The sequence below is a fragment of the Trachemys scripta genome, chromosome 1 (assembly GCF_013100865.1).
Source record: "Trachemys scripta elegans isolate TJP31775 chromosome 1, CAS_Tse_1.0, whole genome shotgun sequence".
In the NCBI taxonomy this organism is placed as follows: domain Eukaryota; kingdom Metazoa; phylum Chordata; order Testudines; family Emydidae; genus Trachemys; species Trachemys scripta.
Window position 1 is genome coordinate 306837132 of NC_048298.1, and position 15269 is coordinate 306852400.

At 42.2% G+C, this 15269-nt stretch overlaps 1 protein-coding gene across 1 annotated transcript in view; it reads right to left on the reverse strand.

Moving 5' to 3' along the window:
- The window catches only part of IFT88 (intraflagellar transport 88), a 93852-nt gene that overhangs the window by 35026 nt on the left and 43557 nt on the right, over positions 1-15269 (reverse strand). Inside the window, 2 exon segments of the mRNA XM_034758779.1 lie at positions 7079-7194; positions 13626-13776. Coding sequence (XP_034614670.1) covers positions 7079-7194; positions 13626-13776 — 267 coding nt within the window.

Here is a 15269-nt window from a genome sequence, read left to right on the forward strand (position 1 = left end):
AATACATCTTAAAATGCAAGTTAAAGGGGGTGATTTAAATATAAAATATCACTGAATGATTGGAATTAATATACCACTAAAACAGAATTGAGAACTGGGGATCAGGGTTGAGGCAAAGTTACCATTTAAATGTTATTTTATTTACAATCAGCATAATAACAGCTGTTTAATGACTGTGGCATATTTTTAGGATTAACAACTTGCAAATAGCATGTACAAGTTTTAGCGCCAAACAAACTCCCAAATATTTATGTTCTGTTAGCTATAATTAACAATCTCCTCTCCTGGAAAATGAATTCTCACAGATACTGTAATTACACAGAAAAATCAAGAATTTCAGAGGTTAATAATTCACAGATACTTTTCAATCCATATGCAATACACAAAGTTTCATGCATTGAGTGGTTAGAGAATTAGGCCTTAAATGTTTAGGTCTGTGCCAGAAGAAGATTATGAAATCAGTATGAATTTTTTCTAGTTTCAGCTGTTTTCTTTCCAGTGTTTTAAAATGGACTAAGAGTGCCAACATACGTGACCCAAGAGCCTGACTGCATTACAAATTTGTAAGGGGTTGGCAGCTTCACTGAACAGCATGATAGCAAGTCTTTAAATCAGTGTTTCACAAATATGTTCACTGGTTTGTCTCCAGTTTTTAAAGCTATTTATTTTATAAAAGAAGCCAGTGGGTTGGGAATTTCCTGGTAGTAAATGACTAGTTGGAGAAATTGAGGCCTGAGGCAAACAACAAGACTTCAGTTACCAAGCAATGTCCAGTGCTGAAGATGCCATTTTGATTAACATTGTTTCTTTCCCCTTTCTGTGTCTGTTGTGTCTAGAGCTGCATGCTGCTGCTGCATTTGTTTTTGTTTAGGGTACCAATCCTTTCCTTACAATTAATAACAACCACAGTAACCAGTGGGAAAGTAGAACTTCATTTTGAGCATTTTACTAGAATTTAATTTCAATTATTTTTAGACTTTCTATATAGTAGTATATGTTAGTAAATGGGGCTTTAAATACAAGGAACTTCCCATGTGGACCTGACTGCAAGGACAAAAGGGATAATGGAATATTTCTATAAATTACTTTAACTATTAATTTCTATATTTAATGTTTGGGATTCTTTTGTAATTGTAATTTTCTTGTTATAAAGTTTGTAGAAGAGTCATATAAATATACTGTCTCAATCTTAACTACAAGACGAAAGGTTTTTGCTGATGACTTTCATTATTATTTGTAAAGGAAAAGTTGACAGATGGTTTTTGTATGTCATCCTGGAGATGGTGAGATTTCAGGTCATTCTGGTCTCATGAGGAAGGAAGTACCCAACAGTAGTGGGCCAGCCAAGAAAGCGGTCTCCATTTCTCATGAATTGTGGAGCTATGGTGGACATCCTAGTCATGGGGATAAAGGTGGTTGTTAGGTAGCTGAGGGTATGTCTACACTATGAAATTAGGATGATTTTATGGAAGTCAATTTTTAGAAATCGATTTTATACAGTTGATTGCGTATATCCACACTAAGCGCATTAAGTCAGTGGAGTGCATCCTCACTACGGTGGGCTAGCATTGACTTACGGAGCGGTGCACTGTGGGTAGCTATCCCACAGTTCCCGCAGTCTCCGCTGCCCATTGGAATTCTGGGTTAAGCTCCCAATGCCTGGTGGGGCAAAAACATTGTCGCGGGTGGTTTTGAATACATGTCGTCAGTAGCCCCTCCCTCCATGAAAGCAACGTCAGACAATCGTTTCACCCCTTTTTTTCCTGTGCAGACACCATACCATGGCAAGCATGGAGCCCGCTCAGCTCAGCTCACCGTCACCGCTGCTGTCATGTCCTGGGTGCTGCTGTCAGCAGACGGTGCAGTAGGACTGCTAACCGTCGTTATCCACAGCTTCTGCTGCAACTCTGCTCTCCTGCTCTTGTAAATGAGTTCAGTCTCAATAGCAAATTTCTCCAAATTGTCAGAAATCTGTGCGGTGCTAACCGTCATCATCCATTGCTTTCGCTGCAACTCTGCTCTCCTGCTTTCCTGCAGATACCATACCACGGCAAGCATGGAGCCCACTCAGCTCACCGTCACCGCTGCTGTTGTGAGCATTGTAAACACCTTGTGCATTATCCTTGAGTATATGCAGAACCGGGCTAAGAGATGCCAGCATGAGGAGGCTTTTGATGAGGACATGGACACAGATGTTCCTGAAAGCATGGGCTGTGGCAATTGGGACATCATGGTGGCACTGGGGCTGGTTGATACAGTGGAACGCCGATTCTGGGCCAGGCAAACAAGCACAGACTGGTGGGACCGCATAGTGTTGCAGGTATGGGATGATTCACAGTGGCTGTGAAACTTTCACATGCATAAAGCCACTTTCCTGGAAGTCTGTGAGTTGCTTTCCCCCACCCTGAAGTGCAGGAATACCAAGATGAGAGCTGCCCTGACAGTTGAGAAGCGAGTGGCGATAGCCCTGTGGAAGCTTGCAACGCCTGACTGCTACCGGTCAGTCAGGAATCAATTTGGATGGGCAAATCTACTGTGGGGGCTGCTGTGATCCAAGTAGCCAATGAAATCTTTGACATTCTGTTATCAAGGGTAGTGACTCTGGGAAATGTGCAGGTCATAGTTGATGAATCATAGAATATGAGGGTTGGAAGGGACCTCAGGAGGTCATCTAGTCCAACTCCCTTCTCAAAGCAGGACCAATCCCCAGACAGATTTTTGCCCCAGATCCCTAAATGGCCCCCTCAAGGACTGAACTCACAACCTTGGGTTAAGCAGGCCAATGCTCAAACCACTGAGCTATCCCTCCCTCCTTCTCCATTGCTGCAATGGGGTTCCCTAACTGTAGTGGGGCGATAGACGGAATGCATATCCCCATCTTGGCACCAGACCACCTTGCCAACCAGTACATAAACCGCAAGGGGTATTTCTCAATGGTGCTGCAAGCACTGGTGGATCACAAGGGATGTTTCACCGACATCAATGTGGGATGGCCGGGAAAGGTGCATGACGCTCGCATCTTTAGGAACTCTGGGCTGTTCGAGCAGCGGCAAGAAGGGACTTACTTCCCAGACCAGAAAATTAGCACTGGGGATGTTGAAATGCCAATAGTTACCCTTGGGGACCCAGCCTACCCCTTGCTCCCACGGCTCATGAAACCTTACACCGGCAGCCTGGACAATAGTAAGGAGCAGTTCAACTATAGGCTGAGCAAGTGCTGAATGGTGGTAGAATGTGCCTTTGGACATTTAAAAGCCGCTGGCGCTGTTTGCTGACTAGGTCAGACCTCAGCGCAACCAACATTCCCATTGTTATTGCTGCTTGCTGTGTGCTCCATAATATTTGTGAGAGTAAGGGGGAGACGTTTATGATGGGGTGGGAGGTTGAGGCAAATTGCCTGGCGTCTGATTATGAGCAGCCAGACACCAGGGCAATTAGAAGAGCACAGCTAGGCGCGCAGCGCATCAGAGAGGCTTGAAAACCAGTTTCATGACTGGCCAGGCTTCAGTGTGACAGTTGTGTGTGTTTCTCCTTGATGCAAAACCGCTCCCTTTGTTGATTTAATTCCCTGTAAGCCAACCACCCTCCCCGCATCGAAATAAAGTAGCTATTGTTTTGAAACCATGCATTCTTTCTTTAATATTTTTTTTAAAAAAAATTAGATAACGGACAAGGTGGGGTGGGAGAGGAGGGAAGGACAAGGCCACATTGTTTATTGTAGCGACACTACAAATCAATCTTCTGTTGCTTAGGCCATCCTCTGGAGTGGAGTGGCTGGGTACCTGGAGCCTCCCCTCTCCCCGTGTTCTTGGGCGTCTGGGTGAGGAGCTATGGAACATGGGGAGGAGGGTAGGCGGATATACAGTGGATGCAGCTGGGGTCTGTGCTCTTGTTGGCTTTCCTGCAGCTCTAACACATGCTTCATCATGTCTGTTTGCTACCCCAACAGACGCTTCAGCATGTCCGTTTGCTCCCCCATTAGCCTCAGCATTGCATCCTGCCTCCGCTTTTCACGCTCACTCAATTCTTTCCTGGCCTCTGCCACTGAATGCCTTCATGCATTGAGCTGTGCCCTATCAGTGTGGGAGGACTGCATCAGCTCGGAAAACATGTCATGGTGAGTGCATTTTTTCACCTTCTAATCTGCGATAACCACAGAGACGGAGATGATAGGGGGAGCATAGAAACATTTGCACCCGGGGGGAGATAAAAAGGGAGAGTAAAATTGGGTTGGCTTCTTACGCCTTCATAACGTGGGAATGTTTTCAAACTGCAGCGCCCCCCCTTTCCCAGAGCAAGCAATGGGTTGGGTTTCACATTTAAAAAGGAAGGGCTGCAGTATTCGGGTAGATGTGCAGCACACACCAACCCCCACCCCACGGCTATTCTCTGGGATGATCCCTACCCCCACCCCCCGCCGCGTGGCTATTCTCCGGGATGATCCCTTTTAGCCAAGCGCAAACAGCCCAGCATGAACGGGGTCCTTTTACTGTTCCCTTACAAAAATTCCCCTATTTCAACCAGGTGACCATGAACACTATTGCTTTTAAACCCTGTACTGTAGTTACAAATGTGCACTCACCAGAGGTGCCTTCTCTGGCTTCTGGGTTGGGGATCCCACCTTGGGAGGGTATTGGCTCCAGGGTGATGAAAAGTTCCTGGCTGCCGGGGAGAACGGATTCACCACTTGCCTGCTGCGCATTCTCCTCCTCCTCTTCCTCATCTGCAAAATCCTCCTCCGTTGTCCGTGAGACTCCCCCCTTGCAGGTGTCCACGGACAGTGGTGGGATAGTGGTGCGTCCCCCCCTAGAATGCCATGCAGCTGTTCACAGAAGTGGCATGTGTGGGGCTGTGACCTGGAGCGACCGTTTGCCTCCTTTGTCTTTTGGTAGGCTTGCTGAGCTCCTTAACTTTCACGCAGCACTGCTGTGTGTCCCTGGTGTAGCCTCTGTCCAACATGTCCTGTGAGATTTTGGCAAATATATTTGCATTTCTTCTTCTGGATTGGAGTTCTGTCTGCACAGATTCTTCTCCCCATACAGCAATCAGATCCAGTGTCTCCCTTTCGGTCCATGCTGGAGCTCATTTGTGATTCTGGGACTGCATGGTCACCTGTGCTGCTGAGCTCGCCATGCTGACCAAACAGGAAATGAAATTCAAAAGTTCCCACGGCTTTTCCTGTGTACCTGGCTAGTGCATCGGAGTTCAAAGTGCTGTCCAGAGCAGTCACAATGGAGCACTCCGGGATAGCTCCCGGAGGCCAATACTGTCAATTTGCATCCGCACTATCCCAAATTCAACCCAGCAAGGTCAATTTTAGCGCTACTCCCCTCACTGGGGAGGAGTAGAGAAGTCTATTTTAAGAGCCCTTTAGATCGACGGAACGGGGTTGGTTGTGTGGATGCGGTCATTTTTAAATCGACCTAACGTGGCTAAATTCGACTTAACCCCGTAGTGTAGACTACGCCTGAGTGTGTTGGAGATCAGGAACATGATCTTGAATTGGATCAGATAATCAATGGGGAGCCAATGTATCAATATAAGAGTTTATATATATATATATATATATATATATATATATATAAAAAAAATATCAAACTTGTGCTTTTAGTATTATTATTAATAATAATTTATTTGTTCTGTGGTTAGTGCCAGTATTTAAGGCCCCAATGTACATGTGATGTACAAATGCACAGAGAAATCTCTGCCCCAAAGAATTTACAATCTACACAGACAATGCAGACAAAAGGTGGGAGAAAGAATCCAAAAATACAGGCAATTTTGCCAGGGTGGCGATAGGCAAAAGTCCTGTTAATTCCAGTTTTATTTTCATTTTTTTGTTTGGTTATTTATGATTATCCCCTTGCCTATTTTTTTTAAATTATGTGAACTCTTGTGTTTATTCTATATATATTTTGCATTTAGCCCTAGTCTTTCTATTTTTGTTTACAATTTACTCAAACATTTGAGTTTAACTCTTGCCTTTTTTCCCTTTTTATTACATTTAACCCTAGCCTATTTGTTTTGAATTATTTTAAACCATTTTTTGTTAATAATTTTATATATATATATACACACATATATACACACACACACCACCTTTCCCATTCAATTAAAATATTAATTTCTGCTGCATTTTTAATAACCTTTCTGCAGTATAGTCTTTTCTTGAATGGTGTCTGGATTGCCCAAACACATAAATAGTTCCTTGTACTTTCAGGGGTATTTTAACCTTAGTGCCATACATGAATCAGACAGACGGTCAAATTTTAGATCATCATAAACAAGCCAAGTAATAATGGAGTTTGGCTCAGTCTGATTTTGGATAGGATTCCCAAAACACACAAAAAGAGAAATGGTACCTCTGGATTTCACGGGGTTATATGAATTTTAGCTTGTCTGTTGACACAAATTCCACATGGAAATATTATGAGGAAATATGTATTTTTCTATAGCTATAAATAATTTTGGTTGAACTCTAAGCTCCAGTTTCAAATTTGGCCTAATTTTTACATGTAGGTCACATGTATGTTAAACTCCCTTTGTAAGTCTAGAATAAAATATGCAGACTACCTTAAGTAGCTCATTCTGTGAAGTGCACAAACACAGTTTTACTAAGGCCAAACGTCACAAACACAGTTTTACTAAGGTCAAATATAAAATTCAGAATAAATTAGATTAGTCAACATATATCCATTGTTAGCTGTTAATATTGTACTGTTCGTGGTTTTATTTAATGTTTTCTGCAATTCTTTTTATGAGAATAGGAACAAGGAAACAAAATTAATTGCTGAAAGATGCTTTTGTTTATGAGGTTGAATCAACTGTCTTTACCAGATGAGGAAAGCATGGAAAGGAAGTCTTTTACTTTTGTTTGAATTAGAGCTGCCAATAGAAACAAAAACACCCCTCCAAACAAATACAAGGTGAAGAACCTGATGAAACAATACCTAAAGCTGTAGTTAATGCTAACATAGCTTATGGCAATTAACGTTCATGTCTCCGAGATATAATTACAAGAAGAAAAACCCTCAATACAAGATATTTGACTAAACATGCAATAACAATCATTACTTACTGAATAAGCGCTGCTCTCTCAAAGTACTGAATGGCTTTTTCACAAAACTGGGTATCAATGTAATAGGCTCCAAGCCATTCAATGACCTCAATGTTCGAAGGGAAATACCGATATGACTGACAAAATAAGGAAGGTGAAAGAAACATAATTTTAGTGATAAACAACATCTTTATTTTACTTCTGGAATATCTTACTCACTTAAGTGTTTAATTCTCCAGATGCCAAAAATATGTAATACATGAATGAAAGCACTGTACTATACCAACTAATCCCTAAAGAGAACTTGTCAGGTTTTGTAATTACAAAATACGTTTTAGAAGAGTTACCTGAGATGAGTTTCACATTTTCCATCAATCCTTACTAGAATTATTATTTTTGCATAGTTAGCAGCAGCGAAAGAGTATTTTTCCACACAAAAAAGTTTGCTTTCTTAGATTACTACTGTATGTAAATAAGTTAATTAAAAGGTTAAGCAAGTTGTTTCTATTACAAATTACACTAATCAGTTTCAGATAGCCAAGTAGTCTGCTGGACAACTCACTGAAAAACTTTTTTTACTATAAAAGTTTTCATTTATGTTTGTACAAATAAAATTAGAGACTTTCATTAAAAATAGCCATTTCTGAGAAAAATACTGGGCCAAATTAATCCCCAAATTAACATAGTTCCACTGACTTTCAGAATTACACCAGTGACGGTTGTGGCCCACTGACTTTACAATCTGAGGACTACATGACATATGTGAGATGGGCTGATAGTCTCATTCCTGTTCCTAAGGGAAAGGCATCTGCCTACATCACTCAAAATACCCTCTCAATTGGCACCTTTGTGGGCAGTCTCAGAAAAGATACCAAGGAAAAAAGTAAGCATGGTGAGTGAACTACTACTATGTCACATGTATAGCTGGCCCCTTTCAGAACAGGAGTGAGACACCCAATCAGAATAGCGCAAAGAAGCTAGTGCGGAGTGCCCTTGCTTTACATGTTCTGTGGATAAAGAGGCCAGTCTACAGAGCTGTCAGTCCTACACTTGGACAGGCAATAAACTAACTCTAAACATCTGAAAAAGAGAGTCAAGTGTATGCACATATCCACTTTATTTCAGTGGAATACTTCTAATCTGTTTTTAATTAATCTTGGGATCAATGCCATATAAATTAGCAAAACTTTTGTATTGACTATAGATTTTAGTTTTACTGATGGGGGAGCGGGTCTTGGGTATTATAAATAGGACTAATCTCTGGATTTACTAGAAACAAAATTTGTTACAAGTGTTCTATTGACATCAAGTGGAAATTTCCTATAAACTCTGTACAAAATGTTAACAATTCCAAGGAAATTAATACTAAGGGAACAATGCTAATATATCTGGAAGTGTACATTTTATATATATACACCTCTAACCCGATATAACGCGACCCAATATAACACAAATTCGGATATAAAGCAGTGCTCTGGGGGGGAGGGCGTGGGGCTGCACACTCCGGCAGATCAAAGCAAGTTCGATATAATGCAGTTTCACCTATAACATGGTAAGATTTTTTGGCTCCTGAGGACAGCGTTATATCAGGGTACAGGGGTGTGTGTGTGTGTGTTTGCTTATTTATTTATTTATTTTACCAGGTGGTCTGGGTTAAAATTGGCACCAGTAAGTAGAAAACCTGGGGTTTGGAAAAAGGCAAATTTAAACTAGACCAAAAAAAAAAGTAGTGAGGCATTTAGACTTTTAAACTTCATTCCAACAAATATCAGAGGGGTAGCCGTGTTAGTCTGTATCCACAAAAACAATGAGGAGTCCGGTGTCACCTTAAAGACTAACAGATTTATTTGGGCAGAAGCTTTCGTGGGTAAAAAACCCACTACTTCAGATGCATAGAGTAAAAATTACAGATACAGGCATAAATATATATTGGCATATGAAGAGAAGGGATTTCCACCTTACAAGTGGAAAACCAATGTTGAAGGCCAATTTAGTCAGGGTCGATGTGGTCCACTCCCAATAATTGATGAGGAGGTGTCAATACCAAGAGAGGAAAAATTGCTTTTGTAGTGAGCCAGCCACTCCCAGTCCCTATTCAAGCCCATATTGATGGTGTTAAGTTTGCAAACGAATTGCAGCTCAGCAGTTTCTCTTTGAAGTCTGTTTTTGAATTTTTTTTTTTTGTTGAAGAATGACTACTTTAAAAACTGTTATTGAGTGTCCAGGGAGACTGAAGTGTTCTCCTACTGGTTTTTGTATGTTATCATTCCTGATGTCTGATTTGTGTCCATTTATCCTTTTATGTAGAGACTGTCCAGTCTGGCCAATGTACATGGCAGAGGGACATTGCTGGCACATGATGGCATATATCACATTAGTAGATGTGCAGATGAATGAGCCTCTGATGGTGTGGCTGGTTCGTATAATGGTGTCACTAGAGTAGATATGGGGACAGAGTAGGCAACGGAGTTTGTTACAGGGATTAGTTCCTGTGTTAGTGTTTCTGTGGTGTGGCGTATAGTTGCTGGTGAGTATTTGCTTCAGGTTGGGGGGCTGTCTGTAAGCAAGGATTGGCTGGCCTGCCTCCCAAGGCCTGTGAGAGTGGGGGATCGTTTTCCAGGATAGGTTGTAGATCGTTGATGATGCGCTGGAGAGGTTTTAGCTGGGGACTGTATGTGATGGTCAGTGGTGTTCTGTTATTTTCCTTCTTGGGCCTGTGCTGTAGTAGGTGACTTCTGGGTACCAGTCTTGCTCTGTCAATCTGTTTCCTCACTTCCCCAGGTGGGTACTGTACTTTTAAGAATGCTTGATAGCGATCTTGTAGGTGTTTGTCTCTGTTTGAGGGATTGGAGCAAATGTGGTTGTATCTTAGGGATTGGCTGTAGATAATGGATCATATGATGTGTCCTGGATGGAAACTGGAGGTATGTAGGTATGTATAGCTGTCAATAGATTTCCGGAATAGGGTGGTGTTTATATGACCATCACTTATTTTCACTGTAGTGTCCAGGAAATGGATCTCTTGTGTGGACTGGTCCAGGCATAGGTTGATGGTGGGGTGGAAATAGTTGAAATCCAGGTGGAATTCTTCAAGGACCTCCCTTCCCGTGGGTCCATATGATGAAGATGTCATCAATGTAGTGTAAGTAGAGGAGGGAGCGTTAGGGAACGAGAGCTGAGGAAGCGTTGTTCTAAGTCAGCCATAAAAATGTTGGCATACTGTGGGGCCATGCGGGTACCCATAGCAGTGCCGCGGACTTGAAGGTATAAGTTGTCTCCAAATCTGAAATGGTTGTGGGTGAGGGCAAAGTCATAAAGCTCAACCACCAGGTGTGCCGTGGCCTCATCAGGGACACTGTTCCTGACAGCTTGCAGTCCATCCTCGTGTGGAGTATTGGTGTAAAGGGCTTCTACATCCATGGTGGCCAGGATGGTGTTTTCGGGAAGATCACCAATGCATTGTAGTTTCCTCAGGGAGGCATGGTGTTTCGAAGATAGCTAGGAGTGCTGGTAGCATAGCGTCTGAGGAGACAGTCCAAATAGCCAGATAATCCTGCTGTAAGAGTGCCAGTGCCTGAGATGCTGGGGTGTCCAGGATTTCAAGGTTTATAGATCTTGGGTAGCAGATAGAATACCCCTGGGTCGGAGCTTTAAGGGTGTGTCTGTGTAGATTTGTTCCTGTGCTGTAGCAAGGAGTTTCTTGAGCAGATGGTGTACTTTCTTTTGGTACTCCTCAGTGGGATCGGAGGATAGTGGTCTGTAGAATGTGGTGTTGGAGAGTTGTCTGGCAGCCTCCTGTTCATAATATGACCTGTTCATGATAACTACAGCACCTCCTCTGTTAGTCCTTTTGATTATAATGCCAGAGTTGTTTCTGTGGCTGTGGATGGCGTTGCGTTCTGTACAGCTGAAGTTATGGGACAAGTGATGCTGTTTGTTCACAATTTCAGCCTGTGCATGTCTGCGGAAGCACTCTATGTAGAAGTCCAGTCTGTCATTTCGACGGTCAGGAGGAGTCCAGGCAGAATTCTTCTTCTTGTAGCATTGATAGGAGGGTTCCTGTGGGTCAGTTCTCTGTTCAGTGGTGTGTGGAAAATATTCCTTGAGTCGGAGATGGCCAAAGTAGGCTTCCAAATCACTTGAGTGTTTTGCTGAATCAGGGCTTATAACAATAAGGCAAATGCTTCTTTTTAACATTGATCTGGGGGGAGTTAGAGCGGGGTGAGTGTGTATGTATAAGTATAAATAATAATTTTACCTACTTCTAAAATAAAGCCAACTATGGGGAAGAATGTGGCATGTTTACCAGTGCCAGTCAAACTATAAAACAATTTAGGACAAGAAATGAAGAATAATTTATCTAATTGTCACTATGGGAGAGATTTAGGTACAGTAGGCCAGGATGTAAATACAAGAGTTGGAATTTTACCAGGGTTAACACTCCTACTCTCCTGGAGAAAATGCTATGGCATTTTTTAATGGCCACAGGTGGTCAGAACTTCAGAAATTTTATTTCTGAGTACTAAAAAAAAAAAAAAAAAAAGCTTAGATATGCTTAGGTAACAATAGAAATATTGTTGCAAATTGATTGCATAATAAAGGTAAACAGAATGCACAACCAATACAGTAGAAGAGGCTGTACTGTACAAACATTAATTAGCTTATTGAATTAGGTATTAGCACAAATAAGAAAAGGTAGCCAAATAACCAGACACTGGTCACTTTAATCAAGTTTCACATTAGTAAGTTTCCATGGAAAGAATGTCATATACTTTACTTTTTTCTTCTATCAGCATTGCTGAGGCTTTGGTTCACTTCTGATTTACAGAGAGGGGGGATATTTACTAATGCCCTGATCCATGTCGGGACTAAGGCCATGTCTACACTTACAAGCTAGCGCTCGTGTAGCCTCATTATGCTGATGTGAGAGAGCTCCCCTGTTGACATAATAAAACCAGCTCACCAAGTGGCAGCAGCTATGTTGACAGGAGAGTGTCTCCTGCTGACATAGTGCTGTGCACACGAACACTTATGCCAGCAAAACTTATGTTGCTCAAAAGTGTGTTGTTGTTGTTTTTTTACACCGCTGAGTAACAAAAATTTTGCCGACATAAGCGCTCGTGTAGACACGGCCTTAGGCGTTGTGATGCTGAGCATCCCAGCACCTAACTTTTAGCCCGGGTCTACACTACAGACTTATGTCAGTCAGTACAACTAAATCACTCAGGAATATGGAAAATCCACACCTCTGAGCGATGTAGTTATACCAACATAAAAGTCTATAGTGTAGACCAGGACTACGTCAATGGTAGGGATTCTCCTGTTGACATAGCTGCTACCTCTCGGGGAGGTGGAGTACCTACGCTGATGGGAGAAACTCTCCCATTGGTGTAGGTAGCATCTTTACTAAGTGCTACAGTGGCACAGCTGCATTGGTACAGCTGTGCCGCTGCAGCGCTGTAAGTGTAGAAAAGCCCTTAGGTGCTGAAAAAAAAATCTCAGGAACAGCACTATTATTCACAAAGCCCAAGTTAGGGGCATAGGCTTAGAATGAAACCCACAAAACCAGCATGCTAGACAGGGAGCCAGCTAATCTAGCCAATGGGAGATGCCAACCAGAGGGGTGCATGCACTAATGCTCCCCCGCCCCTTAGAGTCTTTGGTGCCTAAACCCAGACTACAGGCAGGCATCTATCTTTGCTTGTGATTCACAAACCAAGGGAAGATAAGCATTCAGCCACCTAAGTCACGTGCAGGGTCTGATCTGGTAGATGTGCTCAGAGACCACCTACCATATCAGACCCAGGAGGCGGAAAGGGAGGGAGGCACTCTTTTATAGAAGCAGTTAGGGTATACTCACCTGGAATGTGGGAAATCCCCAATTCAAGTCCTCCCTTTTCCCTGATGAGAAGGGAATGAGGAGAAGTGATCTGAACAGGGATCTGCCATTTCTCAGGGCTTGACTACACCACCGCGCGGAGTCGATCTAAGATATGCAATTTCAGCTATGTGAATAGCGTAGCTGAAGTTGACGTACTTAGATCTACTCACCGCGTTGTCTTCACTGTGGTAAGTCGACAGCTGACGCTTTCCTGTTGACTCCGCTTACGCTTCTCGTTCTGGTGGAGTACCAGAGTTGACGTGAGAGCGCTCAGCAGTCGATGTATCACGTCTATACTAGATCCGGCGGGTAGTATAGACAAGCCCTCAGATGAGTGACCTAACCATTAGGCTATTGAGCCATTCCAACTCTTTTCACTGACCCAGTTAATATTTAATTATTAAATTATTTAATTAAAGAGGAAAAACTTCAATAGGAGAGATTGAGGGAGCCACACATCAGAATATCCCATAGCCTTTTTTGGTGTGCTCCTTATTATAAAGATCTGACAATAAAAGCTTGATTTACAAATAATTATACTTTCCTAAGGAAAGAATCTGATTCTCCTTACTTTCTGTACATACTTTTGGCAATTTAAATACTACTGTAAATAAACATTGCCTTGTCACATGTGCCTATTGCACCCTTTTATTTCTATAAATATTAGAAAATGCATAGGTCACATACCTCATAGTAATACTGAAAAGCTTGGGATTTATCGCCTTCGTTATCATACAATTCCCCTAGTTTCGACAGCGCATGTGAATCAGTTGGAACTACACTGATAAGCTGCATGAGCCACTCTATGGCTTGGTTGGGATCCTCCATTATTTCATATCTGAGGTATCTTCAGTTAAGGACAATTCAAATGGTGATCATATTTTGGTTTATCAAGAGGAATTCTTATCATGTTATATAATGTAAATATAATCCAAAAGTTGCATGTTGAAAAGATTTGCCAGACATAGCAATGTGACATATATTTTGTTTTTTTTTGCAAATTTACTTAACAATTTCTTCCCACTCAGAAGTACTTTAGTTTACTATAAATAACATAATTAAGTGTTAACAGTCTAGGCTTCTCTTTCAGCCTTAAAAACACTTTCGGCCTGGTTCTTCTCTCTCTCACTAATTTTACATTGGCATAATTCATTAACTTCAATGGATTTGCTCCTGATTTATAACAGTGCAACTGAAAGGAGAATTAGGCACCCTATTTCTATGCCTCACAAACTTCCTACGTTTTCTTAGTGTGGACCTGTGCTAAACAAAATGACAAGGCAAAATTGCCACCACATTATGCAGTACATCTGTTCCTTATGTGCCACTCTGTGCTGCATCTCTAAGAAGCACAGCACAGAATTTATGGCTCAGGAGAAGGGAGCTTTAAGCCACCTTTGCCCTCTTCCACTTCTGAGCAGCTCTGAGGGCTGGAGCAGTCCCCACTGTAATTAGACAGCTGTAAGGGGCCTCCTTGGGCTGCCCTACGGGTGCTAGCCCTGTTCATAATCCCCACAGAATGATGTACTGTAGCTCCTCCCCAACACACTCCTCCGACTCTCAACCCTGTCCCCAGAATGCCCCCTATGCCAGAGCTTGCAAGGGGGTCCTCTGAAGGCAGAGTTACCCAGTGTCAATACAAGGGAATACTCCCCCAGCCAGAACCAGAGCTTTAGAACCCCTTTATGCCACTCCAGTGCTTTAACCCATTGTAAAGAGGTGGGAGCAGGAAGAGGACCTCACCCCTTGTGTATAGTTAGATTCATATCTACTTACTTTTCTGACTATAAAAGTTTTATGACTTTCACTACTTTTAAAATTGCTGAGCCAATATTGCAATGGTATTCTATTATGCCTTGGAAGGGATTCTATTGTGGTTTGCACATCATCAACAGAATGATTAACTAAGTTCTGGCTGCAGAATCTTTACTGCTGATGAGGCATAGAGCCAAGAAAGACCCTAACTTGGCTTTCAGATCCCAGGCTGAGTTTGCAGGACTGACAGATGATTATGCTTTTACATGTAAACTGAGCACATCTGGTCTGGAAGCCACTGACACAATAAACAAGGAACCCTATGGAGCTATTTTTACAAATTCTCTTGTCAGAGTAGAACTTCACTGTAATGAACTATAATATTTTGTTTAAGGTTTTACATCCATTATACTTATGTGTTATATTATTTTCAAAATAACATCACTTGTATATTTAAAGAGTTACAGGGCTCTCCTTAGCTTTAATTATCCTTATACGAATAGGCCTTCCTCGGTGTTAGTCTACTGCAGGGGTCGGCAACGTTTGGCACGCGGCTCGCCAGGGTAAGCACCCTGG